The 27,410-nt window shown below is 41.0% G+C and overlaps 2 protein-coding genes across 2 annotated transcripts; one reads left to right on the forward strand and one right to left on the reverse strand.

Annotated features, from left to right (window-relative positions):
* Positions 1–2,872, reverse strand: LOC132837602 (keratin, type I cytoskeletal 13-like). The gene is made up of 7 exons (XM_060857361.1): positions 2,316–2,872; positions 1,714–1,796; positions 1,366–1,522; positions 1,035–1,196; positions 820–945; positions 338–561; positions 1–205 (listed from the first exon to the last, which is right to left on the reverse strand). Exons 1-7 carry the CDS (start codon positions 2,796–2,798, stop codon positions 88–90), a joined length of 1,353 nt encoding a protein of 450 aa, XP_060713344.1. The 5' UTR covers positions 2,799–2,872; the 3' UTR covers positions 1–87.
* A 22,299-nt stretch (positions 2,873–25,171) lies between these two features.
* eif1 (eukaryotic translation initiation factor 1) lies at positions 25,172–27,410 on the forward strand. The gene is made up of 4 exons (XM_060857253.1): positions 25,172–25,357; positions 26,443–26,606; positions 26,859–26,960; positions 27,107–27,410. Exons 1-4 carry the CDS (start codon positions 25,327–25,329, stop codon positions 27,149–27,151), a joined length of 342 nt encoding a protein of 113 aa, XP_060713236.1. The 5' UTR covers positions 25,172–25,326; the 3' UTR covers positions 27,152–27,410.

The following is a 27,410-nucleotide window of genomic DNA, read 5'->3' on the forward strand; positions in this document are numbered from 1 at the left end:
TTTAAGAGTCTGAACACTTTATTGATGTTTTGTCGCAACACAAGTTTCTTGGATGTTCAGGTTCATGGTCTGGTTTTTGATGTTTCCTCACAGTTTCTGGGTGGTGGATTTGGAACTGGAGCTGACGACTTTGCCGTCCACCACCTCCTCTATCACTGTCACCACCTGCCTCTTGGTGGTAGTGCTGGAGCTGGAGCTGGAGGCACTGCACACACACACACACACACACTCTAACTGTGTTTACAGGTAAAAACCTAGCAGTGTATCTTGTACAAATGGAAGGTTGGACACTGTGCCCGAGAGTAAATTGGGTAAACTGTTCTTTTTGAGATCTCACCCTGAGCCACCTTCTCCATCCAGCAGTCTCCTGTATTCTGCGATCTCCATCTCCAGTCTGGCCTTGATGTCCAGCAGCACCTGATACTCCTGAGACTGACGCTCCAGATCAGAACGAAGCTGCATCAGCTGCTCCTCCATATTTGTCACCTGCTGCTGGAAGCCTGATAGTTTGGCTGAATAGCGAGCCTGCGTGTCTGCTAGCGTGTTTTCCAGCGACGCTTTCTGCAAAGCAGGATGTGAGATTTAATAAATGAGTACTCACTGCTGGTAATAATTAATCAATTATAATCAGGATTTCATAAATAGCTAGTTTTGTTCTACAATACAAATAATAAGAGCTAATTTTGTTTAGCGTTGCTAGAACTATTAGCTATTTTCTAATAGAACTAATATATATAGTTTTAGGAGAATTGCTTCAGTAACGGTTAATCATTGTCTTATTACAGTTTTACACTATTGATGTTAGCTGTTTTTCCTCACCATGCTGAGTTGTGACTGCAGCTCGATCTCCAGCCCCTGCAGCGTGCGCTTCAGCTCTGTGAGCTCTGATCTGCTGGTCTGGAGTGTTTCTGTGCTGGCGCTGACTTCTTTGGTCACTTCCTCACTCTGGGAGATAAAATGTTAATGGCAGTGGTTAACGTGGCATATCTGAAGTTGTAACATGGTTTAAAAATTGTACAAGGATTTTTTTAAACCTTGGTCTGGAACCAAGCATCAAGTTCTTTGCGGTTTTTAGCACCGACGGCTTCATAGTGCTCGCGGATTTCATCCATGATTTTGCTGAGGTCTTCCTGTGGTTTGGCGTCGACTTCCACGTGCACTTGACCACTCATCTGAGAACGTGCAGCGATGAGGTCCTGCAGACAAAACAAAGGTGTTTGTGAGGGATGAAGGTTAGCCAGACCTGTGTTAGAATATAAGCATGCTATTTATTCAGGTTTTATTTCACTTCACTGCCAGCTTTTAATCATGTGACATATATGATGTCCCTCCCTGCCTGCATGTGCAGATAAATGGGTCACAGACCTCCTCGTGGTTCTTCTTGAGGAAGATCAGCTCTTCCTTCAGACCCTCAATCTGCATCTCCAGATCTGATCTGCCCATTGTCATCTCGTCCAGGACTCTCCTCAGCCCGGCGATGTCGGCCTCCACGGACTGCCTCATGGCCAGCTCGTTCTCATATCTAAAACAAAGATAAAATTTCATATGTAACATCATCAATATCATTAACTATGGAATTAATAATTGTTAGGAAGCTTGATGTTGCTGACAGTCATTCTGTAAATGATTTAAAATTGCTGTCATTACACTGAGGTATGGATTACTCGCTTAATCTGTTCATTATTTTGTGTTATTTTATAGAAGGGAACATACTTGACTCTGAAGTCATCAGCAGCGAGCTTGGCATTGTCGATGCTGAGATAACTGCCTCCATTGACACGTGTGGCATTTTGGATCTACAGGAAGTAAAAATGAACACATCAGAGTCGATTATAAGGGAAACAGGAAGCTCTGAAGGGCGAGGAGTCACACTGTGGCTCTGTGTTCGTAGTGTGTTTTTGTTATTCTGAATGGCGGGCGTGGTCCTGTGTGTGTGTGTGGGTGTGGGTGTGTGTGTGTGTGTGTGCTGGAGGGTGTTCCATTCACTGATACAAAAACAGTGAAAGTGCTCCTGCTTTCATTCCACTCCTTTATTTATCTCAGCCTTAATACATAGAAATAAAAATGATGGGTGATGTATTGTTTATCTAATGGTAAAAAGCACACATTAAAACCCCACCCCTTCACCCTGACCACTTAATTAACACTCTCAGTACTGAGGGATTGAGGTCCCTGACTTAGTGAATTTTAAGAGTATTGACAAAGGGGATATAGAAGGGTTAAGAGTTCTACATTAGTGAGAAATGGTGTCATCCTAAACCATCATCCACACTAACCACATAACCAAAGGGGAAGTGAGGAAGCTTGGACCCTACCTTGTCCTGCAGTTCACTGATGGTGGCAAAGTAGGCAGAGTAGTCTCGTGCCTTGGGTGAAGTCTTGCCCTCAAGGAACTGGCGGATCTTGAGCTCCAGTTCACTGTTGGCCTTCTCCAGCAAGTGCACCTTCTGCAGGTAGGAGGCCAAGCGCTCGTTCAGGTTCTGCATCGTCATCTTCTCACTGGCCGAGACATCGACAGCATCCCCAAGGTTGAAACCGCCGCCAGCCCCACCAAAGCCTGAACTGTAACCACTGTAGCCAAAGCCACCTCCACCTGCCCCGAAGCCACCACCACCTGCCCCGAAGCCACCACCACCTGCAGAGCCAAGTAGCGCTGGACCGCTGGACACACGTACACCACGTGCACCGGCGCCTGCATAAACACTTAAGGCTCTCCCGGCACCACCACCTCCTCCTCCTCCGGAACGCAGAGAACTGCTTGAGGAGTAGCTGGCTCGGGAACCGTAATGGGATGTCATGGTGATGGAGCAATGGAGTCTAACTCAGCAACAAACTTGAGTAGGAGCAAGTGATGAAGCGAGTGAGGAGATGAAGAAATGACACCTTTTTATTCAAAGCCGAACAAAGGAGGGAGCGAGTGAACAGGAGGAGGGAGGGAAAGGTTATATAATGTTTTACATGAATTAGACCTACACCCACCCCTCAAGGCAAATACGCACACATATACACACACATTTTTCACACACACACACACACACACACACACACACACACACACACACACACACACACACACACACAGAGAAGTTTCCACACCTTCAGAATGCGATAATAGAAAAGATTTAAAATGACAAATGTCAACACTCCCTCTTCACTGCACTCACTGAGTTATATATATAACTAATATATAAATACAGCACTTTAGTAAAGAAGGACTCATATTTATTGTATTTTTATATTATTCACATAATTCTACAGTGACAGAAATGAAAAAGGAGGAAAGATATTTGATGGTGTAATTTGTATACTTGTTTTTTTATTTTGATTTGCATGTTAACTACTTTCACTGCTGAAGGCAAAGAAAATAATAAAAAAAACACACACACAATCACACACACACACAATCACACACACACACACACACACACACACACGTACACACACACATATACACACACGTACACACACATATACACACACGTACACACACACATACACACACACGCACACACATACACACACAAACGCACATACACACACGCACATACACACACACACACGCACATACACACACACACACACACACGTACACACACATATACACACACACGTACACACACATACACACACACACGCACACACATACACACACACACACGCACATACACGCACATACACACACACATAGTCAAGTCAAGTCATGTCAAGAAGCTGTTATTGTTATTTTAACTTATGAAGTATTAACATTTTTGTGAATTGGTGGGTTTTTGTTAAATGTGAGCCCAAATCATCACAATTAAAAGAACCAAAGACTTAAACTACTTCAGTCTGTGTTACTGAATTTATATAATACATTTGTATAATACAAAATTTAGTTGAATTACTGAAATAAATGAACTTTTCCATGACATTTTAATTTACTGAGATGCATCTGTACACGGTGACACATTACACAGGGACATAAACAACGTTCCTCCAGGACCAGGGAGCTACATAGAACAACACAGAGATAAAGACTGAAGTAAGTTAGTCCTACACACACAGTGACTAAGAACAAAAGACAGTGCAGGACAAAAGACAGTGCAGGACAAAAGACAGTGCAGGACAAAAGACAGTGCAGGACAAAAAATACAAGACAACACACAAGACAATACACAAAAGCAGCACTGACCAGTGAACATACTGTATGTTCTATCGTACATGTGCAGAAATACTGGAATGAACACATTAGTATTATAGCAGCAGTTATATGAGGTGTTATAATGTATTGTGTAAAACAGCAATCGACAGTAAACTCCTCTGTCCAGTGAACATGATCCAGAGCACAGAGCACTGTTCACCTTTTCCTTCAGCTTCACTGAAATACAGACATTTATTAATTTAATCTAAAGCTTTTATTCCAAGAATGTGAAGGTCTGTAAGATACATTTCTTAAAATCTCATTTGTGTGTGTGTGTGTGTGTATGTGTGTGTGTGTGTGTGTGTGTGTGTGTGTGTGTGTGTGTGTGTGTGTGTGAACAGCCTGCAGCAAAATTCCACACTCTGTCTCTCTTTATCCTCCCATCATTCATTCTTTTTCCTCTCCGTGTCTCATCATGTTTGCTCAACGTTTCACAACTTCATGGCACAATTCAGCTCTCACACGAGAGGTCACAGTGCACTACACCAAAGAACACTACACTGAAGGACACTACACTGAGTGCACTACACCAAAGAACATTACACTGAGTACACTACACCAAAGAACATTTCACTGAGTGCACTACACTGAAGGACACTACACTGAGTGCACTACACCAAAGAACATTACACTGAGTGCACTACACCAAAGAACATTACACTGAGTGCACTACACTGAAGGACACTACACTGAGTGCACTACACCAAAGAACATTACACTGAGTGCACTACACCAAAGGACACTACACTGAGTGCACTACACTGAAGGACACTACACTGAGTGCACTACACCAAAAAAACATTACACTGAGTACACTACACTGAAGGACACTACACTGAGTACACTACACTGAAGGACACTACACTGAGTGCACTACACTGAAGGACACTACACTGAGTGCACTACACTGAAGGACACTACATTGAGTGCACTACACCGAAGGACACTACACTGAGTGCACTACACCGAAGGACACTACACTGAAGGACACTACACCGAAGGACACTACACTGAGTGCACTACACCAAAGGACACCACACTGAGTGCACTACACTGAAGGACACTACACTGAGTGCACTACACTGAAGGACACTACACTGAGTGCACTACACTGAAGGACACTACACTGAGTGCACTACACCAAAGAACATTACACTGAGTGCACTACACTGAAGGACACTACACCGAAGGACACTACACTGAGTGCACTACACTGAAGGACACTACACGGAGTGCACTACACCAAAGGACACTAAACTGAGTGCACTACACCGGAGGACACTACATTGAGTGCACTACACCGAAGGACACTACACTGAGTGCACTACACTGAAGGGCACTACACTGAGTGCACTACACCGAAGGACACTACACTGAGTGCACTACACTGAAGGACACTACACTGAGTGCACTACACCGAAGGACACTACACTGAAGAACATAATCGCTAAGTATTTTATTCTCTTTATACTACAAGTTTGCCAATTAAAGAACATTACACTGAGTGCACTACATCAAAGAGCATTACACTGAGTGCACTACACCAAAGGACATTACACTACGTGCACTACACTGAAGGACACTACACTGAGTGCACTACACTGAAGAACACTACATTGAGTGCTCTACACCGAAGAACATTACACTGAGTGCACTACACCAAAGGACATTACACTGAGTGCACTGCACTGATGGACACTACACTGAGTGCACTACAATGAAGGACACTACACTGAGTGCACTACACCGAAGGACACTACATTGAGTGCACTACAATGAAGGACACTACACTGAGTGCACTACACTGAAGGACACTACACTGAGTGCACTACACTGAAGGACACTACATTGAGTGCACTACACCGAAGGACACTACACTGAGTGCACTACACCGAAGGACACTACACTGAAGGACACTACACCGAAGGACACTACACTGAAGGACACTACACGGAGTGCACTACACCAAAGGACACTACACTGAGTGCACTACACTGAAGGACACTACACTGAGTGCACTACACCGAAGGACACTACACTGAAGAACATAATCGCTAAGTATTTTATTCTCTTTATACTACAACAGTTTGCCAATTAAAGAACATTACACTGAGTGCACTACATCAAAGAACATTACACTGAGTGCACTACACCAAAGGACATTACACTACGTGCACTACACTGAAGGACACTACACTGAGTGCACTACACTGAAGAACACTACATTGAGTGCTCTACACCGAAGAACATTACACTGAGTGCACTACACCAAAGGACATTACACTGAGTGCACTGCACTGATGGACACTACACTAAGTGCACTACAATGAAGGACACTACACTGAGTGCACTACACCGAAGGACACTACATTGAGTGCACTACAATGAAGGACACTACACTGAGTGCACTACACTGAAGGACACTACACTGAGTGCACTACACTGAAGGACACTACATTGAGTGCACTACACCGAAGGACACTACACTGAGTGCACTACACCGAAGGACACTACACTGAAGGACACTACACCGAAGGACACTACACTGAAGGACACTACACGGAGTGCACTACACCAAAGGACACTACACTGAGTGCACTACACTGAAGGACACTACACTGAGTGCACTACACCGAAGGACACTACACTGAAGAACATAATCGCTAAGTATTTTATTCTCTTTATACTACAACAGTTTGCCAATTATTAATTGTTTTTATTTATTAAAGAACTGCATAAACTATGTTGCCAGAAGTCAGACCCATATATGTGTGTAGAAGGTTTCGTTCCAGATTTATTCTCCTCTCTTTGCTGTTCTAATGATCTCTGCTCTTCTGGAAGGTTCTCCACTAGATGTTGGATTGTGTCTGTGGGGATTAGTGATCATTCAGCTACAAGAGCATTAGTGAGATCAGACACTGATGTTGGTGAGAAGGTCTGGGGTTCAGTCAGTGTTCAGTGGTGTTGAGTCAGGGCTCAGTGGCTCAGTACAGGACACTGGAGTTCTTCACTCCAACCTTCACCTCCACACCATGTTACAGATTTACTTCTGACTGTCCAAAGCACTGGCACTGAAGACTCCACTTGAGAGAAGAAACTGTTACACAGTCTGGTTGTGAGGCACAAATGCTTCAGTACCTACATCCAGATGGCAGGAGGGTAAAGAGTGGGTGTGAGGGGTGTGTGGGGGTCACCCACTATGATGTTGGGTATGCAAATACAGCGTGTGGAGTAAATGTCTGTGATGGAGAGAAGAGAGACCCCAATGATCTTCGTTCAGTGAGAGATGGACTTTCCTGATGTTGAGTGACCAGGTGAACACCAAGAAATTTGGTGTGATACATTATCTCCATGGAGGATCCACAGATGATGTTTACACACACCTACACACACCAATACACAAAGTATTAAAAGGGTTTGGGGATTTTTTGGGTTTGTAATGGAGTGGCACGAGTGAGTAAGTGTAGGGAAGTAAACCTGTTATAATTAAGGAGGTGAATAAGGTTCAGGCAGAAGGATGTACACTGGCACGTGCACATGGATTTATTAAGAATCTCAACAAACACATGGTTAATCCACACACTCCATCTGGAGTTCACTTCCATGTGACTGCACAAACAATTATAATCTACTTATAACACCATGACTCAGAGCTAATCATATCCTCAGATGTTTCAGGTCTTCACATATGCTCCAACTACCGCTACATCCCACACAGGATTCCCCTTTACAACCGTTACAACAGAAGAGTTCCTACAAGTCATCATTTTTCTGCAGGCCTACCACCTGCCCATTGGATCCAGTCCCTTCCACTATGCTCCAGACCATCTCCCAAGACCTCCTGACCTTCATCACCATGATCATCAATGGATAACCCTTGCTTATTCCCATCCTGAAGAAACCTGCTCTGGATCCTTCTGCTTCTGTTTGAACAGTATCACTAAGCACACACACACACACACACACACACACACACACACACACACACACACACACACACACAATTTGTGTAAGTTTAAGTTTAACCAAAAGAGGATACTTGGTGTAAGCGAAAGATCTCATGTTCAGCTGCTGCAACCGGCTAAAGGAGAAAACATCACTGAAACACAGTGCAGAGAGCATCAACTTGTAATTATGTGTGTGTGTGTGTGTGTGTGTGTGTGTGTGTGTGTGTGTGTGTGTGACTCATCTGTCATTGCTGTCAGTGTTTTGGCGTTATGCTGTGAGCAAGAACAGGAGTTTGTGTGTTTCCTTGCAGGACTCCACCTATAGAACCAGTCCTAACAGGCCTGGCATTAACACAGTATTGTGTGTGTGTGTGTGTGTGTGTGTGTGTGTGTGTGTGTGTGTGTGTGTGTGTTGAATATAAATTATTCAATTTAAAGGATAAAACATTATTAATATAGACGCGCACATTTACACTCACACATACAGACACACACAGATGCACACACACACACACACACACACACACACACACACACACACACACACACACACACCTAGTTACACAGATGGTTGTACAAGAATTTACAACATTGTATTAGTGTTTTCTTTTAACTTAATTTCATTCATTTTTCAGGAAATTACAATTAATTATAATTTAACAAATTCATCTGGTTTCTGAATTTTGAATAGAATAAATTTACTGTTTAATTTGCATCAGTCTGTTATCAGGATCCTGCCCTGAACTCTCTGACTTTAGGGGAGAAAGGAGATTTTTCAAATATGACTCATTAATGTTAGCTTTTCTCACGCTGAATAGGCTTTGATCATGCGCAACTCCACACACACACACACACACACACACACACACACACACACACACACTAAAATATATTTTAGTTTGCATCCACACATCACCTTTATTATATTATATTATATTATATTATATTATATTATATTATATTATATTATATTATTATAGTAACCATTAGTTCTGGGTAGTTTACAGTGTGCAGTAGCAGTTTTGTGGTTTCCTTTTAATAGACACTGTAATTATATTATTATAATAATCTGTAAGAAAAACAAGCTGGTGAAATGGAGCTGTGGAACAGGTCGTGCTCCAACATCATATATTCTGTTATTCTCATTATCACCTGCTAATATCACTAGATCATGTGATTACAGCCACAAAACCTAAACCAGTAAATATGAGCAATGGATAACTAACAAATCAAAGGACCTCGTATTGAAATATTAATAATTATTTTATCTTCTGATGAAATCTGGGTCCTAAAATACAGCCCTGAGTCCAGCTCTGACCTGCACTGTATATGAGAGATCACCTTCATATCACTGTGTCCTGTTCATCACCATTTAGAGGGAAAGAGAACATTGTACATTGGAGAAAGGAGTGAAGAGCGGAAGCACCTCCATTTCCTGCAGAGGTGAAAGAGAGCCAAACTGCCCCTACAGCAGAAAGTGAGTACAGCTGAAAGATACTCAGGGTCTCTTCACCCTCCATCAACACCTCCATCAACACCTCATACAACAACCACTGCATATGCAAAGACACCAGAACTGTGGACGGCCCATCTCACCCCTCACCTCTCCCACCCATCACACGTATCTCACCTCTCCCACCCCTCACACTCCTCTAACACCTCCCACTCCTCTCCCACCCCTCACACGTATCTCACCTCTCCCACCCCTCACGCCTGTCTCACCTCTACCACTACTCAGCCTGTCTCACCTCTCCCACCCCTCACGCCTGTCTCACCTCTACCACTACTCAGCCTGTCTCACCTCTCCCACCCCTCACGCCTGTCTCACCTCTCCCACCCCTTTCCCCTGTCTCACCTCTCCCACCCCTCATGCCTGTCTCACCTCTCCCACCCCTCACGCCTGTCTCACCTCTACCACTACTCAGCCTGTCTCACCTCTCCCACCCCTCACGCCTGTCTCACCTCTCACGCCTGTCTCACCTCTCCCACCCCTCACGCCTGTCTCACCTCTCCCACCCCTCACGCCTGTCTCACCTCTCATGCCTGTCTCACCTCTCCCACCCCTCACACCTGTCTCACCTCTCCCACCCCTCACGCCTGTCTCACCTCTCATGCCTGTCTCACCTCTCCCACCCCTCACACCTGTCTCACCTCTCCCACCCCACACGCCTGTCTCACCACTCCCACCCCTCACGCCTGTATCACCTCTCCCACCCCTCACGCCTGTCTCACTTCTCACACCTGTCTCACCTCACCCACCCCTCACGCTTGTCTCACCTCTCCCACCCCTCATGCCTGTCTCACCTCTCCCACCCCTCAGGACTGTCTCACCTCTCCCACCCCTCATGCCTGTCTCACCTCTCATGCCTGTCTCACCTCTCCCACCCCTCACGCCTGTCTCACTTCTCACACCTGTCTCACCTCTCCCACCCCTCATGCCTGTCTCACCTCTCCCACCCCTCATGCCTGTCTCACCTCTCCCACCCCTCATGCCTGTCTCACCTCTCCCACCACTCTCTCCTTTGTCACTGCTCCCACCACCTACACCTCTTTCATCAGCTTCAGATTTTCTATTATTTATTATTCTGTTCTTGTTCTCTCAGCACATGTCTTTTAAAAAGGAGTTTAAACTGTTTAACTGAGCTACTTAAGTTCTGTAAGTTCATTCAGTCAAGTTTATTATTATTAAATGCACAAAGTGTTAGCTGTTTTTGTTTATTCCATCACCTTGTTTACTCATGATGATTCGCTGGTTAACATATCAGTGCAACAAACTACAGCTTATACATCAGACAGAATGAGCAACACATGAAGTAAAACTACTGCATATCATATGTGACCATAACAGGACACACCTAAATCAGTGCTTGATTACACAATGTGGTTTATTATAAACATTCAAGATCAGAGTCTGTAATTCAGCAGGTCATGAATAATGTTCACACACACACACACACACACACACACACACACACACACACACACAGTTCTTAGCTAGTGATTGTGATTAATAATAGTGAATTAATTATTAAATTACTGTATGGTTTATTCTTAATTTAAGGTGTGTAAGATGTGCAGCCACATACACACACACACAAACACACACGCATGCACGCACACACGCACACACACACTTTAGCACACTTTTGCATACTTTCACACAATGATGGAGCTTTTGTCCTCCACCCTTCATTAATCATTGTTTAATCTCACCTCCAGGTCTTTCTGTCAACATGCTTTTTTCTTCTTAAAGTGTGTGTGAGACAGAGAAAGGGTGAGTGAGATAGACAGAGAGAGAGAGAGAGAGAGAGAGAGAGAGAGAGAGAGAGAGAGAGACTTCTCATTCACAGATTTGTTAGTATATTACAACAGAAAACACAGCTCGTACAGTATAGTAATGCTAATGTAATTTCTTGTGTAAATATGGTGTTTCTTTAATTGTAAATATTTATTATGACACATGTAAAACATGTAAATGTATTGTTTGTTTATTAGTTATTTACCATTGCATCACTGCTGATTTAATTGTGAGATAATTTACTGATCAAGTGAGGAGCTGTGTTAATTCCACAAACACAAACTGACAGTTGTAATGTAAGTAAGATTTATGTCTTGGATGTAAATAAACTGCTGTAACCCTAAGATTTCAGTTGGGACTTGGTGCTCAGTTCTCTGTGTGCTTTAAGGCTCTCAGCACTTTTGTCTGTTTACACATTCTGTATGTCACTCTAGATCAGAGGTCCTGATAAATGACTAAATGTGTGTCATTTTAAATGTCACAGTAAAACTACACCCTGAGAAGGAACCCTGTGTTTTTATTCTAGACTGAATCTCAGGTGTGTGTTGCTTCACAATGCCTCACACAATCAGCTATTCAGTTTTAAATAAGGACTAATGTTGAGGGGACACCCACACACACACACACACACACACACACACACACAGGGTGAAAAACATGCAGAATCTGTACAGACTTGTTCAGCCTGTTAATGATTGTGTGTTTTGTTATTGCATGTGTGTGTGTCTGTGTGTGAGGCAGAGACAGAAAGAGAGAGAGTGTGTGTGTGTGTGTGTGTGTGTGTGAGAGAGAGAGAGAGAGAGAGAGTTTTCACTCAGAAACCTGCAAGCACTCACAATGAATCCACTTGTCATGTGTAATAAACACCACCAATTCAAATACACAGTACATTAGACCATATTTATGGTTCTAGGATGTTAAAACTAAACATACTGTAATGAACGTTTCACTGGAACACTGTAATGAGTGTTACACTATAGTGAGTGTTACACTGTAATGAGTGTTACACTATAGTGAGTGTTACAGTGTAATGAGTGTTACACTATAGTGAGTGTTACACTGTAATGAGTGTTGCACTATAGTGAGTGTTACACTGTAATGAGTGTTACCCTATAGTGTTACACTATAGTGAGTGTTACACTTTAATGAGTGTTACACTGTAATGAGTGTAATGAGTGTTACACTGTAATGAGTGTTACACTGTAATGAGTGTTACACTATAGTGAGTGTTACACTTTAATGAGTGTTACACTGTAGTGAGTGTTACACTGTAGTGAGTGTTACACTATAGTGAGTGTTACACTGTAATGAGTGTTACACTATAGCGAGTGTTACACTGTAATGAGTGTTACCCTATAGTGAGTGTTACACTGTAATGAGTGTTACCCTATAGTGAGTGTTACACTGTAATGAGTGTAATGAGTGTTACACTATAATGCGTGTTACACTGTAATGAGTGTTACACTGTAATGAGTGTTACCCTATAGTGAGTGTTACACTGTAATGAGTGTTACCCTATAGTGAGTGTTACACTGTAATGAGTGTAATGAGCGTTACACTATAGTGAGTGTTACACTTATAAAATACTGATAAGGATAGAGGCTAGTTCAGGCAAAGTGCTACCAGGATGGTGTGCCCATTAAAACACAGAAGCTCCAAATAATCCAGTTCCTTAACATTTATTTTCAAGCAATCACGAGACCAGAGTTGTATGGTATCTAAATCAAGAAAACAATATTTTAGAATTTAAACACATAACAAAATCAATCACAAAGATTACAAATATGAAGCACACAATAATACTAAGCATTACATAACTTAAATATATTTAAAGAAATCCAGAAATTAATATAATATAAACTTACAAATTCAAGCACTCATCAACTCTGAATCTCCCCATGAGCTGTTGGATACCACACTGAACAAAGAGCCACTAATTAACAATTTAACGCAGCTGTGGAGACAAAGCTCCTCCCACCCTGCTACAAAGAATTCTCAACAACACTGTAATGAGTGTTACACTATAGTGAGTGTTACACTGTAATGAGTGTAATGAGTGTTACACTATAGTGAGTGTTACAGTGTAATGAGTGTTACACTGTAATGAGTGTTACACTATAGTGAGTGTTACACTGTAATGAGTGTTACACTATAGTGAGTGTTACACTATAGTGAGTGTTACACTATAGTGAGTGTTACACTGTAATGAGTGTTACCCTATAGTGAGTGTTACACTGTAATGAGTGTAATGAGTGTTACACTATAGTGAGTGTTACACTGTAATGAGTGTTACCCTATAGTGAGTGTTACACTGTAATGAGTGTTACACTATAGTGAGTGTTACACTGTAATGAGTGTTACACTATAGTGAGTGTTACACTGTAATGAGTGTTACCCTATAGTGAGTGTTACACTGTTATGAGTGTTACCCTATAGTGAGTGTTACACTGTAATGAGTGTAATGAGTGTTACACTATAGTGAGTGTTACACTGTAATGAGTGTTACACTATAGTGAGTGTTACACTGTAATGAGTGTTACCCTATAGTGAGTGTTACACTGTAATGAGTGTTACACTATAGTGAGTGTTACACTATAGTGAGTGTTACACTGTAATGAGTGTTACACTATAGTGAGTGTTACACTGTAATGAGTGTAATGAGTGTTACCCTATAGTGAGTGTTACACTGTAATGAGTGTTACACTATAGTGAGTGTTACACTATAGTGAGTGTTACACTATAGTGAGTGTTACACTATAGTGATTGCTACACTGTAATGAGTGTTACACTATAGTGAGTGTTACACTGTAATGAGTGTTACACTATAGTGAGTGTTACACTATAGTGAGTGTTACACTGTAATGAGTGTTACACTATAGTGAGTGTTGCACTGTAATGAGTGTTACACTATAGTGAGTGTTACCCTATAGTGAGTGTTGCACTGTAATGTGTTACACTATAGTGAGTGTTACACTATAATGCGTGTTACACTGTAATGAGTGTAATGAGTGTTACACTATAGTGAGTGTTACCCTATAGTGAGTGTTGCACTGTAATGTGTTACACTATAGTGAGTGTTACACTATAATGCGTGTTACACTGTAATGAGTGTAATGAGTGTTACACTATAGTGAGTGTTACAATGTAATGAGTGTTACACTATAATGAGTCTTACAATGTAATGAGTGTTACACTATAGTGAGTGTTACACTGTAATGAGTGTTACACTATTTTGAGTGTTACACTATAGTGAGTGTTACACTGTAATGAGTGTTACACTATTTTGAGTGTTACACTGTAGTGAGTGTTACACTATAATGCGTGTTCCACTGTAATGAGTGTAATGAGTGTTACCCTATAGTGAGTGTTACACTGTAATGAGTGTTACACTATAGTTACACTCACTATAGGGTAACACTATAGGGTAACACTCATTACAGAGTAACACTCACTATACACTGTAATGAGTGTTACCCTATAGTGAGTGTTATCCTATAGTGAGTGTTACACTATGGTGAGTGTTACACTGTAATGAGTGTTACACTATAGTGAGTGTTACACTGTAATGAGTGTTACACTATAGTGAGTGTTACACTATAGTGAGTGCTACACTGTAATGAGTGTTACACTATAGTGAGTGTTACACTGTAATGAGTGTTACACTATAATGAGTGTTACACTGTAATGAGTGTTACACTATAGTGAGTGTTACACTATAGTGAGTGCTACACTGTAATGAGTGTTACACTATAGTGAGTGTTACACTGTAATGAGTGTTACACTATAGTGAGTGTTGCACTGTAATGAGTGTTACACTATAGTGAGTGTTACCCTATAGTGAGTGTTGCACTGTAATGAGTGTTACACTATAGTGAGTGTTACACTGTAATGAGTGTTACACTATAGTGAGTGTTACACTATAGTGAGTGTTACACTATAGTGAGTGTTACACTATAGTGATTGCTACACTGTAATGAGTGTTACACTATAGTGAGTGTTACACTGTAATGAGTGTTACACTATAGTGAGTGTTACACTGTAATGAGTGTTACACTATAGTGAGTGTTGCACTGTAATGAGTGTTACACTATAGTGAGTGTTACCCTATAGTGAGTGTTGCACTGTAATGTGTTACACTATAGTGAGTGTTACACTATAATGCGTGTTACACTGTAATGAGTGTAATGAGTGTTACACTATAGTGAGTGTTACACTGTAATGAGTGTTACACTATAGCAACTATAGTAACTTGTGAAATTACATATTATTTTATATATTCAGGGTCTTTGAATATTAGTTATTTTTATTCATGCAGTTTTTTCATAAATAAAGTGCACAATGAAGAAAGAAATCTGAAAAGAAAAGAATACTGTATTTACTCCAGTTAGGGTATGAAAAGGTGCCACAGAATGAGTTGCCCTTCAGTAATGTGTTAGAGTTGTTTACATTAGATGGGTTGGGTGTGTTTCCTTGGTGGCACAGAACGTCTTTGTCCTCTCAGGTATGTCATGCTCCAACAAACATAATCAAATAATTCAGTACAATCAGTAACCTCTGATGGGGTGAGAAAATTAAACACCATGTGCTCTGATTTCAGTTGTTAATGTCAGAAATATAAAATAATGTTTTAGTGTAATGTTCTGCATTTATGGTGTTTATTTCGCAGATAAAAACATATATAATGCTCTGAACATTTTATACACTGACTTACCAAGTCAAAATTTTAATTTTACTTTATCACTCTGTATAATAAATAGTGAAATGAGATAGTAAGCTGTTTCACTGCTAGAGAAAAATATATCTAAGATAATAAATAAAAAACAACTGCAAATATGACTGAACGTGTGAATACAAGCCAGAATAAGCAGAACTCATGCTGCTTATTGGCTGCCACTGATCTCCTGATACTCCTGTTCCTGCCCAATGCTAAAAGTTTGCAGTTTCATCAAACGTGTCAGATAAATGAGGACAAGCTCAGGCAGGCAGGATCACTGCTGAATTCTGAAGATGAAGAAATAAAAATGTATTCATAATTATCTCAAAATCTACTGAAGGTGGTAGAGCGTTTACGTGTTTAGTTCCCAAACTACCATGATAGTGTTCGGGGCTCAGACCCACTTTCCCAGTTTAAATGTAAATTAAAAACTTATCTCTTTAGTCAGGCGTACACATAATACATCCCATAAACTTGTGCTCTGTTAAATCTGATCACATGCACATTATCATCTAGTGCTTGCTAATATTATGAACAACAGCTGTGCTAATTTCTCTCCACTGCTTCTCTCTTTCTGACCCATCCCGAGGCATACAGAGATTGTACCAGCTCCAACTGTCTTCCGTGCCATGAATATTTTGGACCTCCACTGAGATGAGGCCGACTCTGTGAGGATTCTGAGGCATCTACAGAGATGTATTTGGACATTCTAAGAGGAGATTCCAACCCCATGTGGTCGTTGAGGACAACAACCTCCTCATCAACACACAATTACCAGAATGTATATTTATAATCACACTCTCCAGTGTCAGGAGGTTTCCTTTTGATTCTGGTTCCTCAAGGTTTTTTCATCTAAAGGAGTTTTTCCTCCCCACAGTCACCTCAGTCACCTCAGGTTTGCTCACTGGGGATAAATAGCCTAGTGGTAGCATGTGGTAGCCTACTGGTTAAGGTGTTGGTCTACCAATTGGAAGGTTGTAAGTTTGATTCCTACGTCCACCAGCCTGCCACTGCTGGGCCCCTGAGCAAGACCCTTAACCTTCAATTGCTCAGTTGTATTAAAAAAACAAACAAAAAAACAGATAAAATGTAAGTAGCTAAATGGTGTGTGTCTCCCTCTGCTGTACATAACATGCTGGTACAGGATTCAGGTGGTTTAGTTTATTCTGATGTGTGTAATGCTGTGTGAATGGAAACTGTTACCCACTAATTAACATGATGTGTACATGCTGTTAATTGGTGGACACCCTCAAGAGAGCAACCCGCAACCTTGAGTGAAAGTGGAGAAAAACTAAATTAGAGGTTTTTAGAATTGCGTATAAGGATAGTATGTCCAGTTATAGACAGGCTCTAAAAGCTGCTAGGGCTCTGAGCACCTGAGCAAACTCATAGAAAATAACCAGAACAATCCCAGGTTTTTATTTAACACAGTGACTAGATTAACAAAAAAAACAGAGATCTGAACACACTGTTCCATCACAGTTCAGTAGTGAGGACTTTATGAGATTCTTCACTGATAAAATTGAAAGTATCAGGACAAAATAGTTCATGTTCAACATATGAGAGCATCTTGTGACCCAGTGTCACCTAAGGCTCTAGACACACAACTACAGTGCTTTACAAGTACAGGACAGGAAGAGTTAGATAAACTTATTACTACAGCTACATCAACAACTTGTTCACTAGACCCCATTCCAACTAAATTACTGAAAGAAGTGTTACATAAAGCTGGTGAGCCTCTTCTTTATATTATTAACTCCTCGCTATCTTTAGGTTACATCCCTAAATCCTTCAAGTTGGCAGTTATTAGGCCCCTCATTAAGAAACCTAATTTAGGTCCTAATGAACTATCAAATTACAAACCTATTTGACACCTTAAGTTGGTTTAGATCCCACCGTTTAGATCCCTCCATTTTGTAGATTTAAATGGAGAATCCTACAGTTTATTGACAATGTTGGATTACAAATTTATAAAATTTTATATCTAGATTCCAGTGTAATAATATATTAACTGAAAAAGTTATGTACATTGTGTTTTACATTTTGAGGTAAAAATGACATTCTTAGAAGATAAAGTTAGGCATTAACATTTTGTCTTTATGCACTTCCTGACCATTGTGCAGGGTCCCAAGTTAAAGGTGAATGCTAAGCTCAAAGCACAGCTATGCCTTTGTCTCTTTGACCATGTGAAAGTATGGGCAATACTGTCAGGCTGATTGGATTAGCACTTATGCATTTGAATGGCACTGTTTTGCTGATGTGATCAAGGCTGGAAATTCCGATAACGGGCTGATTCCTGAACTGCATTTGCATGTTTTGTTTAGATTGTCTCCACCTTTATGTATCGCTCCCCCTTGAAAGGTATAAACTATACTGTGCTAAGCTATAGTCAGAATGGGATGACAAGCTCTGTATGCACACACGCCAATTTAATGGCTCAAAAAAGACATGTGAAGAGGGGAATATGTGCCAGCAAGTCCACATTATCGCATCTACATCACATCCAGCTTCTATTTGTCTGAAGAAAGCATAAGTGGACGCCTGGAGTGTGGTAAGTGACACAGCACCTTGTTTTCTTTTTCAGGGAACCAGGTTACATATGTAACTACTGTTTTGAGATGGATTGCCCCATTCCAGCTCCCAAAGCAGACAAACAGGGAGGATGACTTATGGCATGACCTCGAAGGGAGGACATAAGTTCTCAAAGCCCTTGAGAAAGCAAGTCCAGCCTTCCCTGTTCCAGGTGGAGGACAGTAGGCATGTAGGATGATCGGACAACTGGCCATCCTGGGCACCTTGGGGAAATACCCCACCCTGGGGTGCAGAATATACTTGGACTGGGGCAAATTCTAGTCAGGCAGGGGTGACTGACAGGGCCTGCAGTTCTCCCACTCTTTTGTCTAAGAGCAGAATCGTCTTCAGGGTCAGAAACTTCTTAGCGATTCACTCTATGGGCTCAGAGGGGGATTCCAGCAGCCCCTTTTGGACCACCAAGAGGTTACAGGATGGAAGGCTCAGTCTGCAGAAAGGTCTCAGCCATCTGGCACCATGCAGAAAGTGAGAGACCAGGGGGTGCCTACCCAACAAGGCCCTGAGGACTGCTTTTTGGTTTGTGGTTGTTGTTTTTTTTTGCTACACTCCATAAAAAGACAGTTACAATTCTCAATCATGTCCGGTGTTTGGCAAATCGGAACATGCAGCCATCTTCCTCATGCCTAAATATAAACAAAGGCTAAAAAATGGGAAGCCCCGCGCACTGGATGTACCAATCATAGATGATGCAGACTGGGTTCCTGCACAGATCTGATGACATCACCATGTTTACGGAAGCAGTCGTGGGATTTATTGGGAATCTAGTGGATGATACAGTTCACAAAACCATCATCAGGATGTTTCCCAACCATAAGCCATGGGTGACTCTCTGAAATCCTGCTCCACTGCCTACAACATGGGGCTTGCCACCAGGAACATAGAAGACTATAAAGCTGCACACTAGACTCCCTTCGGTTTGCATACTGTCCCAACCGCTCCACCAATGACGCCATCGCATACCTTCACCACACCACCTCGAGCCACCTAGACAGCAGAAATAGGGATTATGTGAAAATGCTGTTTATAGACTACAGTTCAGCATTTAATACCATAAGTCCCTCCACAATCTCCTCAAAATTGGTGGGAATGGGACTCAGCCAGTCTCTGTAACACTGAATCTCCAACTTCCTGTCAGACAGATCACAAGCAGTTCGGGTGGGAAAACATGCACCAAGCCCCAAAGGTTGCGTTCTGACCATTATACCAGCTATACTTACTGTACACTCATGCATATGTGGCCACTACCAGCTCCACCATTAGCAAGCTTGCTGATGACACTGTCATGTTGGGCCTCATCTATAAAAATGACGAGATGGCCTACCTACCGGTGCTAGACAAACAATCTCCTTCTTAATGGCAGAAAAATGAAGGATACTGGACTTCAGCACGAAGTAGAAGAGGAAATACCAGACAATCAATGGGACCCCAGTGAAAAGGGTGAGCAGTTTCCGATACCTTGGCGTTCACATCTCGCAGGATCTGTCATGGTCCTGTCACATCAACACTCTGGAAAAGAAGGCTCTGCAGCTTCTCTTCCACCCCTTCTCTTCCACCCACCGCTTCAACTGCCCCTAAGGTTCTAGGAACTTTCTACACTTGCACCATTAAGAGCATCCTGATGGGAAGCATTACAGCCTGGTTTAGGAACGGCACTAAGCAGGACAGATGAGCTCTCCAGAGGGTGGTCCGGTCAGTTGAATGTACCATCCGCACTGAGCTCCCTGACCTGGAGTCTATTTACAGCAAGCGCTGCTGGACCATTGTGAAGGAAGATCATAAAGGACCTCAGCCATCCCAACAATGGGCTCTTTTCTCTGTTGCAGTCAGAAAAGCCTTTCCGTTCCCTGAAAGCAAACACAGAGAGAGTGAGGTGGAGCATCCTCCCACACAGGCCATCCGAGCCCTTAACCAACAGAACACCTAGAACCAGGTCTCTATAGACTCGTTACTCACAGATGACACTACTACATCAGACAGACCCTTTTGCACTCCATACATTGCACACTGCACACATCACTTTGAAACTCTTTTTACACTGTTCATTACATTAATTTGTACATTATCATGTACATACCATAGATCTAAATTATATATAACATACATATCCGCATTCCATTCCATTCATTGCAAATTGTACAGATCTGATTTTATTTGTATTCTTAATTTTGAAAATGACTTGGTAAGACATGGTTAGTCTGTTCTACAGGTAGTGTGTACATTATGAGGTAATGGTCTATGATGTCATTGCTTTGAGGTATGATATCTATATCAGTGACATGTATTCCGTGTGATATTATTAAATTTAGCGTATGATTAAGATGATGTGTTGGTCTAGTGATGTTTTGTTTAAGCCCAAATGTTTTTGTAGGTCCATAAATGTAAGTCCTAAAGCATCGTTTGTATTGTGAATGTGAGTGTTAAAGTCTCCTACAATTAACGCTTTATCAAAATTAACCAATAGGTCTGAAAGAAAATCTGCAAATCCTCTAAGAAAATCAGTGTAGGGCCCTGGGGGTCGGTACATGGTTATTAGAGACATCAGAGATTTTTTTCGTGTGCACATGTGAGAGTGCAACATTAAGAATGAGCACTTCAAATGACTTAAATCTATACTGTGTTCTCTGAGTAATGTAAGGAAACAGTACCTTAACAGTAAGGAAATGACTAAAGATGTTCAGAAGCCCAAACTTTAGGAACTGTTTTTGTTTGTTTCTTTGGCATTTTTCTGGTGTAGTTACAGTACGATTTTTTAGAGAACTTGCATTTACTTTTTGATCTTACTACTCAGAGAACAGACACAGTTTCTATAGGATAAGCTATGTGTGCATTTGAATCAATTTGATGATGAGGTGAAGGATAGCTATTAAAATTAAGACTTAAATTGTAGTTTACCTGTCAGACGGTGTGCAGTGCTCTGGAGAGGTGCAGGCCATCATCACGGAATAGCCTAGGGCGCTCCCAGAAAATATTCCAGTTATCAATAAAGAGTAGATTCTGAGCAACAGAATAACAGCACTGGTGTTCTTCCTCAGGATCCTAGGTACCTGTGCAGCGACACCAAGACCACAAGCACCAGGTAAACAGCAAATGCGTACCTTACCTTTAACTGCAGTAGCACGGACGTGGCGGACAATGGAGTTTCCGATATTCACAATATCGCGTTCCGTTTCATGAAGGGGGGCGAAGTGGTTCCGGGTGGGGATCTTGAAGACCGGTGGCAGAGGAGAGGAGGAGGTCCTCGACCTGGGCCCAGCTCACATCTTCCGCTGCTGCTGCACCCAGTGTCAATGGTACCCTGGACGTTGGAGTAAACAACACCTGGGCTGGCAGCTTCCTGGGTACACTGGTCCTGGGCAGAGAAATACGCAGAGTAGAGGTGGAGGGAGTACTAATTTAGCGCTATGAATTTACCTGAGACAGGTGAGCAACTGCCCGGGAAGATTCCAGCGTGGCTTTCCTCTCCCGCAGCTGGGCCTCCATCACCTGTAGGTTAGGGTTAGGGTTAGGGCAAGTACAACAAAGATCATTGGTGTGAGGTGTAAAGAACTAGCGGTAACCGGGCTAGCAGGCTAGTGATGCAAGCGGGCTAACCAGCTAGAAGCAGAAACTCAGGAAAACAAATAAAATGTTCATGATATCAAAAAGTACTTTAAACGAGGATTTTTTAAGATGCTATTGCCGGTGTGTTCACAGTTTGTAAGGAGTAAAATGTTAAAGTATAAACTCAAAGATAATCCAGTACTGACATGCCACTCGTAGCAAACAATCCTTCTTATTGCAACTATATTTTACATTTTAATTTTTTAATTGTATTTTTTCTCACTACAAGGAACACATTTCACTACATGTCATACCGTGTATGATTATGTATGTGACAAATAACATTTTTTTTTCGAAAGGAACACTGAGAAGATCATCTGGAAAATAACCATGAGTAGAAAGCATGCTTATATAGTGCCTTGTCACATAAAATGGCCGCCAACATGAAAATGTGAAATGTGAAAATCTAAGATGGTCGTCGACTCGGACGTGACGTCACCAATATGTGACACTAAACAAAGCATATACGTGATGGTGATTACCATTTAAAGCGACCATTTGTGTGATTACACCTGAAATTATACCAATCTAAGGTGACCATGATTAACATTTTAAAGACATCAGGCTAAACAGTAGTATCACTCCGCCATTTGGGACATACACAATTCTTACAGTCAATACACATTTAAAGCGAAAATCCATTTAAATAAGATGAAACACAGTATAAAACAGGATTTGAGCAGGATTTGTCATGCAATGTTCTTGACTCCGATGAACCTGAAGTACTTTATGTATTTTTTCACTGCTACGCTGGAATAAACTTCTTCATCTTTGCAATATAAAACACTACATGACATGTGTTTATAATGATTTATAATCCCCCTCATAATGTTTAGAATGATTTATAATCCCACTCTCAGTGTTTATAATGATTTATAATCCCATTCTCAATGTGTATAGTGATTTATAATCCCACTTTCAGTGTGTATAGTGATTTATAATCCCACTCTCAGTTTTTATAATGATTTATAATCCCACTCTCAGTGTGTATAGTGATTTATAATCCCCCTCTCAGTGTATATAATGATATATAATCCCACTGTCAGTGTTTATAATGATTTATAATTCCACTCACATTTTTAGACGGAATCCCTCTTATGACTATTTCTGAAGATGATAGAGTACTTTTTGGATTATTTAAAACAAATTATGCCCTTCTTCTTGACTCCATTAAAAAGATTTATAATCCCACTCTCAGTGTGTATAGTGATTTATAATCCCACTCTCAGTGTGTATAGTGATTTATAATCCCACTGTCAGTGTGTATAGTGATTTATAATCCCACTGTCACTGTGTATAGTGATTTATAATCTCACTGTCACTGTGTATAGTGATTTATAATCCCACTCTCAGTGTGTATAGTGATTTATAATCCCACTCTCAGTGTGTATAGTGATTTATAATCCCACTCTCAGTGTGTATAGTGATTTATAATCCCACTATCACTGTGTATAGTGATTTATAATCCCACTCTCAGTGTGTATAGTGATTTATAATCCCACTCTGTTTTTATAATGATTTATAATCCCACTCTCAGTGTGTATAGTGATTTATAATCCCCCTCTCAGTGTTTATAATGATATATAATCCCACTGTCAGTGTTTATAATGATGTATAATCCCACTCGCTGGTGTTTATTATGATTTATAATCCCACTTTCAGTGTGTATAGTGATTTATAATCCCACTCTCTGTGTGTATAGTGATTTATAATCCCACTGTCACTGTGTAAAGTGATTTATAATCCCACTGTCACTGTGTAAAGTGATTTATAATCCCACTCTCAGTGTGTATAGTGATTTATAATCCCACTCTGTTTTTATAATGATTTATAATCCCACTCTCAGTGTGTATAGTGATTTATAATCCCCCTCTCAGTGTTTATAATGATATATAATCCCACTGTCAGTGTTTATAATGATGTATAATCCCACTCGCTGGTGTTTATTATGATTTATAATCCCACTTTCAGTGTGTATAGTGATTTATAATCCCACTCTCTGTGTGTATAGTGATTTATAATCCCACTGTCACTGTGTAAAGTGATTTATAATCCCACTGTCACTGTGTAAAGTGATTTATAATCCCACTCTCAGTGTGTATAGTGATTTATAATCCCACTCTCAGTGTGTATAGTGATTTATAATCCCACTATCAGTGTGTATAGTGATTTATAATCCCACTGTCACTGTGTAAAGTGATTTATAATCTCACTGTCACTGTGTATAGTGATTTATAATCTCACTGTCACTGTGTATAGTGATTTATAATCCCATTGTCAGTGTTTATAATGATGTATAATCCCACTGCCAGGTGTCAACCAGATGAGGATGAGGTTCTAATTTCAGTTGGATACCTCAGACATTTTCATTAGGGAAAACTTTATGGCTTTTATTCTGAATTGTTTGTATTTCTTCAAAGCTTCTTTACGACAATGTCAATTGTTAAAAATGTGATACAAATGAAACTGAAATAAAAATGGACCCAATATTAATGTAACAGTTTTAAATCATTTACTTATGTGAAAGCCTGTTATCACCGATTATCACCTGTTATCACAACAATAACATCCTGGTAATATGTACCTTTGTTTATTTTAATTATGTTTAGGAAATTGTAGATATAGTTTATTGTTTAATAATTAACATTTCTTATCGTTTATACAGATTTTTAATAAAAAATTAAACGATATTAAATTATATTCCCGTAATTAGGAGTGTTATTTCTACGTTAACCCATATTGCATAATATGCCGGAAAAACACGTGACACGTCACAGTGACGTCACGGTTTCGATGAGGGGGCGGGGCTTTGTCGCTGTTTTCCTCAGTGTATAAAGACGAGACCCGGCGCCATTTTGTTTCAGCTGCTGAATAGCCACCGCCTGAAGAACAGTCACAGAGTCGCTCCGTCACCAGCACGTTAAACACTAAATCCGCATTAAAACACCGGACCGAGACTCCCGTTATCGTCCGAAAGGAAAAGGAACCGTGTCGTATGTCCGCTATCCAGAACCTCCAAACTTTTGGTAAGATTTTCCTTTAAAATCCTGTCGACGATTGACCAGATTAGCTAACTGCGTTAGCATTAGCATTCACTAGTGTTCACTAATCTGTCGACATAGTGGAGTTTTTAAATAATCACTTTAATCTCTATAAAGAAAATTCCAATACAATTCTTTAATTATTTAAATGTTATTGAACTCGATTACATCTTAAATAGTATTTGTCATTATAAAGACGTTTATACATAAAAATAAAGCGTTTTTTTTATTTAAATCTAATTGTTTTAATTCGGTTTTCGATTTTTCGGGTTCTTTTTCGATTCGGTGAGGTAAGTTAGCATAGCGGCTAACAGTGGGGGGAAGGGCGGAGGAAAGATGGCGGCTACGGCTAACAAAAGCTAACTGGTCTTCAGTGTGTTAAAGTGATAAATGTGTTTTATCGATGTGTTTATACTGTACAGAGAAACCGACTCTTTCTCACACACGGATCGTGTTAGATATTCGGTTCAGTGTCGCGTAAAGAATCGACTCTACTTTTTTTTTTTTTTTTTTTTTGTTACCCGTCACATGTGCCGTGATTGGATAATGTCACAATGTTACCAGCGCTTAGCCTATGGGAGCTTGTCTTGTTCAGTGATAACCAATCATAGCGCTAGTGGGAGGAGTTTTGCAGTAAAGATGGGATAAACATGGCCTAAATAAGGCCTTCATCCTGACAGAACCTTATTTTCCATCATGTCCGTCCTTTTGTTCACATTGTGTGTGTTAGTGACGTGTCCTGGTTGTTTATGGAAGCAGCTCGGTTTTAAAACTTAATCCGTCACAAGGCGTTTTTTTGTTTCTCGTCGCTGTGTATAAAATGTCTGTCAGGGTCGTGTCTCAAGCGGCTTACCGTTATAACGCGAGCGCGCTGCGGAGGCCGCGCTGCATGTAGGGCACCTAGGCAGGGTGACGGGGCATTTGGGGTAAGACCCAGACTCGTTATATTTAGAGATTTGCGCAACCGATAATGTTCGAGAGGATGCTAAAGCTATTTTCGAACAGTTCTTGTGATTTTATACACACACACTTAGCCGGAAATGTTCATGTATTGATGTAATGTGTTCCAGACCCCTTTGCTGATGCAACTAAGGGTGATGATCGGCTCCCAGCAGGGACTGAGGACTACATCCACATAAGAATCCAGCAGAGGAACGGCAGGAAGACTCTGACCACAGTGCAGGGCATCGCCGATGACTATGACAAGAAGAAGCTAGTCAAGGCCTTCAAGAAGGTCAGTGCCTTCAGTCATCATATGATTACAATAAATGGGATCTATGGTGTTATGTGAAATGTGCTTGTTCATGTACATGTTTTATATATAATAAACCTTTATGTTTATAATTAAACCCTGAGGATTAACAACTTAATTTGTATTAGAATTGTTTATTGTGCTGTTAGTCCTTTATCCAATACACACGCGATCACTCACTTGACGTTATCTCCTGACTCGCCTCATATCTGCTGTGTTTTGTGTCTCTAACAGAAGTTTGCATGCAATGGGACAGTGATTGAACACCCTGAGTATGGTGAAGTGATCCAGCTGCAGGGAGACCAGCGCAAGAACATCTGCCAGTTCCTCACAGAGGTACATACATTCAGTGTACATCATACATGTGGTTCACAAAAGTATGAGTTTAATTACTTTGTGTTGGTGTCTGCCATGAAATGTACAGTTATTGTTCCTACGGCACACTGAAGTCAAGTTATTGACTTTTTGTCTTTTACACACAGATTGAACTGGCCAAAGAGGAGCAGCTCAAAGTCCACGGTTTCTAGAAGCACCCCCCTCCCCTCCCCTATAAATTAACCTTTTCCACTTTTGGTTTCTCCCCCCACCCCCCACCCCTCCTCCCCAAAAATAAAGGTATAACCGAGATGATGACTCTAGCTCCGAATTGGAGATGCTGCTCCAGCATTGCTTCCTCACAGCTCAGATGGCTGACACCCAGTTGATTTGTCTCTTTCCTTTTTAGTTAATCGTGTGCTTTTCATCTTTGTTTTGTACAACATGTTTCAATAAAATCCTCAGATGCGA

Source organism: Tachysurus vachellii, chromosome 21, assembly GCF_030014155.1.
Source record: "Tachysurus vachellii isolate PV-2020 chromosome 21, HZAU_Pvac_v1, whole genome shotgun sequence".
Classification (NCBI taxonomy): Eukaryota; Metazoa; Chordata; class Actinopteri; order Siluriformes; family Bagridae; genus Tachysurus; species Tachysurus vachellii.